This window comes from Oncorhynchus tshawytscha, unplaced genomic scaffold (genome assembly GCF_018296145.1).
Source record: "Oncorhynchus tshawytscha isolate Ot180627B unplaced genomic scaffold, Otsh_v2.0 Un_contig_2339_pilon_pilon, whole genome shotgun sequence".
In the NCBI taxonomy this organism is placed as follows: Eukaryota; Metazoa; Chordata; class Actinopteri; order Salmoniformes; family Salmonidae; genus Oncorhynchus; species Oncorhynchus tshawytscha.
Window position 1 is genome coordinate 107,501 of NW_024609751.1, and position 5,000 is coordinate 112,500.

The window sequence follows — 5,000 nt, forward strand, 5'->3', positions numbered from 1 at the left end:
TAAATAAATACAGTAGGGAAGAGGTAGTTGTTTGGGCTAAATTATAGAGGGCTATGTACAGGTGCAGTAATCTGTGAGCTGCTCTGACAGATGGTGCTTAAAGCTAGTGAGGGAGATAAGTGTTTCCAGTTTCAGAGATGTTTTGTAGTTCATTCCAGTCATTATATGGGGAGTTTTTAAGCGCGTTTTTAAGTTTTCTTCAGGTGAATATGATTGGTCGTTGACTGCCCATGCTATACCCACGTTTCCTCCTACAGGGAACAGTATTCATAACTGTACGGATGTATTTCACGTAGTATAAGCGCTTGGAGACCTACGTTCATTAGCATTAGCATTCTCATAGAGAATGACTGGCGATGTTAGCTAGTTAGCATATTAGACTGTATCTAATGGTCGTTATCTATAGTCTGTATCCCTTATCAATCAAAGATCAATGCTTGAAATAGCAATGTTGTTTGACACAGAATATCAATGACAAGAGACAGAAACGGTGGCGAAGTGTTTTATGACGATAACATCAGGATATTTGCAGTCTGTTGTGCCACGAAGCTAACGAGCTAACGCCGCCAGTCATTCTCTATGAGAATGCTAATGCTAACAAATGTCTGTTTCTGTGTGCTTATGCTACGTGAAAACAAACGTTCACATTTTTTTCAATAATTTTCCTCAATATAGAATTAACATATCTTTTAAATTCTGTACACGCTTTCTAATAGTTTTGACAAATTTAAATCACATTTAAGAATGTTTTGCTTCTTTGTGGATGGACCTGAAGAAGGAAAACAATCTCAACAAATTGGATGCGCCCTTGTTTTTAATTGTAAATGTATTTCATCTATTTAACAAGTCAGTTAAGAACAAATTCTTATTTTCAATGACGGCCTACCAGGGAACAGTGGGTTAAACTGCCTGTTCAGGGGCAGAACGACAGATTTTTACCTTGTCAGCTCGGGGATTCGATCTAGCAACCTTTCGATTACTGGCCATAACACTCTAACCACTAGGCTACCTGCCTCCTCTATCCTCTAACCACTAGGCTACCTGCCACTATCCTCTAACCACTAGGCTACCTGCCTCCTCTACACTCTAACCACTAGTCTACCTTCCTCCTCTACACTCTAACCACTAGACTACCTGCCTCCTCTATCCTCTAACCACTAGGCTACCTGCCTCCTCTAACCACTAGGCTACCTGCCTCCTCTAACCACTAGACTACCTGCCTCCTCTACACTCTAACCACTAGGCTACCTGCCTCCTCTAACCACTAGGCTACCTGCCTCCTCCACACTCTAACCACTAGACTACCTACCTCCTCTACACTCTAACCACTAGGCTACCTGCCACTATTGTTGCCAGGGGGTCATAATTATATTCTGCAGTGTGGTCACACATTTTTACATATTGTGTGTGTGTGTGTGTCTCCAGGTCAGAGTGTGAGGAGCGCCTGAGGGCGGAGCTTAAGGCGGAGCTTGATGCGGCTGTTGCCACGAGCAACCAGAGAGAGCAGGAGCTGCAGACTCAACTAGCCGATCTCCAATCACAGGTAATCTACTCAATTAGTCAATCACCAATCACAGGTAATCTGGTCAACCAGCCAATCACCAATCACAGGTAATCTACTCAACTAGACAATCACCAATCACAGGTAATCTACTCAACTAGCCAATCACAGATGATCTACTCAACTAGCCAATCACCAATCACAGGTAATCTACTGAGATGTCTGGGGGGTCTGATCTATCCTCACTATTGATCTGAGATGTCTGGGGGGGATCTGATCCAACCTCACTATTGATCCGAGATGTCTGGGGGAATCTGATCTAACCTCACTATTGATCTGAGATGTCTGGGGGGGGTTCTGATCTAACCTCACTATTGATCTGAGATGCCTGGGGGATCTGATCTAACCTCACTATTGATCTGAGATGTCTGGGGGGGGGGTCTGATCTAACCTCACTATTGATCTGAGATGCCTGGGGGTCTGATCTAACCTCACTATTGATCTGAGATGTCTGGGGGGATCTGATCTAACCTCACTATTGATCTGAGATGTCTGGGGGGTCTGATCTAACCTCACTATTGATCTGAGATGTCTGGAGGGGGTCTGATCTAACCTCACTATTGATCTGAGATGTCTGGGGGGATCTGATCTAACCTCACTATTGATCTGAGATGTCTGGGGGGGGGGGTCTGATCTAACCTCACTATTGATCTGAGATGTCTGGGGGGGTCTGATCTAACCTCACTATTGATCTGAGATGCCTGGAGGGGGTCTGATCTAACCTCACTATTGATCTGAGATGTCTGGGGGATCTGTTCTAACCTCACTATTGATCTGAGGTGTCTGGAGGGGGTCTGATCTAACCTCACTATTGATCTGAGATGTCTGGGGGGTTCTGATCTAACCTCACTATTGATCTGAGATGCCTGGGGGATCTGATCTAACCTCACTATTGATCTGAGATGTCTGGGGGGGTCTGATCTAACCTCACTATTGATCTGAGATGTCTGGGGGGACCTGATCTAACCCCACTATTGATCTGAGATGTCTGGGGGGATCTGATCTAACCTCACTATTGATCTGAGATGTCTGGGGGGATCTGATCTAACCTCACTATTGATCTGAGATGTCTGGAGGGGGGTCTGATCTAACCTCACTATTGATCTGAGATGTCTGGAGGGGGTCTGATCTAACCTCACTATTGATCTGAGATGTCTGGGGGATCTGTTCTAACCTCACTATTGATCTGAGGTGTCTGGAGGGGGTCTGATCTAACCTCACTATTGATCTGAGATGTCTGGGGGGTCTGATCTAACCTCACTATTGATCTGAGATGTCTGGGGGATCTGATGTAACCACACTATTGATCTGAGATGTTTGGGGGGGGGGTCTGATCTAACCTCACTATTGATCTGAGATTCTGGGGGGTCTGTTCTAACCTCACTATTGATCTGAGATGTCTGGGGAGGGGATCTGATCTAACCTCACTATTGATCTGAGATGTCTGGGGAGGGGATCTGATCTAACCTCACTATTGATCTGAGATGTCTGGGGGATCTGATCTAACCTCACTATTGATCTGAGATGTCTGGGGGATCTGACCTAACCTCACTATTGATCTAAGATGTCTGGGGAGATCTGATCTATCCTTACTATTGATTTGAGATGTCTGGGGGAGGGGGATCTGATCTAACCTCACTATTGATCTAAGATGTCTGGGGGGATCTGATCTAACCTCACTATTGATCTGAGATGTCTGGGGGATCTGTTCTAACCCCACTATTGATCTGAGATGTCTGGGGGATCTGATCTAACCTCACTATTGATCTGAGATGTCTGGGGGGGTCTGATCTAACCTCACCATTGATCTGAGATGTCTGGGGGGGGGTCTGATCTAACCTCACTATTGATCCGAGATGTCTGGGGGTTCTGATCTAACCTCACTATTGATCTGAGATGTCTGGGGAGGGGTCTGATCTAACCTCACTATTGATCTGAGATGTCTGGGGGAGGGGGATCTGATCTAACCTCACTATTGATCTGAGATGTCTGGGGGGGGTCTGATCTAACTCACTCACTGAGATTGATCTGAGATGTCTGAGATGGGGGAATCTGATCACTCACTATTGATCTGAGATGTCTATTGGGGGATCTGATCTAACCTCACTATTGTTCTGAGATGTCTGGGGGGGGATCTGATCTCTAACCTCACTATTGATCTGAGATGTCTGGGGGGATTGATCTGAGATGGGGGATCTGATCTAACCTCACTATTGATCTGAGATGTCTGGAGGGGGGTCTGATCTAACCTCACTATTGATCTGAGATGTCTGGGGGGGGATCTGAGATGTCTGGGGGGGGTCTGATCTAACCTCACTATTGATCTGAGATGTCTGGGGGGGGATCTGTTCTAACCTCACTATTGATCTGAGATGTCTGGGGGATCTGATCTAACCTCACTATTGATCTGAGATGTCTGGGGGGGATCTGATCTAACCTCACTATTGATCTGAGATGTCTGGGGGGATCTGATCTAACCTCACTATTGATCTGAGATGTCTGGGGGGATCTGATCTAACCTCACTATTGATCTGAGATGTCTGGGGGGGGATCTGATCTAACCTCACTATTGATCTGAGATGTCTGGGGGATCTGCTCTAACCTCACTATTGGGATGTCTGGGGGAGATCTGATCTAACCTCACTATTGATCTGAGATGTCTGGGGGATCTGATTGATCTGAGATGTCTGGGGGGATCTGATCTAACCTCACTATTGATCTGAGATGTCTGGGGGGGGGGGATCTGAGGGGGATCTGTTCTAACCTCACTATTGATCTGAGATGTCTGTCTGGATGGGGGGATCTGATCTAACCTCACTGATCTGATGTCTGGGGGGGAGATGTCTGAGAGGTCTGGGGGGGTCTGATCTAACCTCATCTGAGATTGATCTGAGATGTCTGGGGGATCTGTTCTAACCTCACTATTGATCTGAGATGTCTGGGGGATCTGCTCTAACCTCACTATTGATCTGAGATGTCTGGGGGATCTGTTCTAACCTCACTATTGATCTGAGAGGTCTGGGGGATCTGATCTAACCTCACTATTGATCTGAGATGTCTGGGGGATCTAATCTAACCTCACTATTGATCTGAGATGTCTGGGGGATCTGTTCTAACCTCACTATTGATCTGAGATGTCTGGGGAATCTGATCTAACCTCACTATTGATCTGAGATGTCTGGGGGATCTGATCTAACCTCACTATTGATCTGAGATGTCGGGGGGATCTGATCTAACCTCACTATTGATCTGAGATGTCGGGGGAGGGATCTGATCTAACCTCACTATTGATCTAAGATGTCTGGGCGAATCTGATCTAACCTCACTATTGATCTGAGATGTCTGGGGGATCTGTTCTAACCTCACTATTGATCTGAGAGGTCTGGAGGGGGTCTGATCTAACCTCACTATTGATCTGAGATGTCTGGGGGATCTGTTC

General features: G+C 46.0%; 1 protein-coding gene across 1 annotated transcript in view; it reads left to right on the forward strand.

Moving 5' to 3' along the window:
• The window catches only part of LOC121845727 (trichohyalin-like), a 40,589-nt gene that overhangs the window by 17,813 nt on the left and 17,776 nt on the right, over window positions 1-5,000 (forward strand). Inside the window, exon 13 of the mRNA XM_042317567.1 lies at window positions 1,426-1,543. Within this exon, the coding sequence (XP_042173501.1) occupies window positions 1,426-1,543 (118 nt within the window). The remainder of the gene's footprint in view (window positions 1-1,425; window positions 1,544-5,000) is intronic.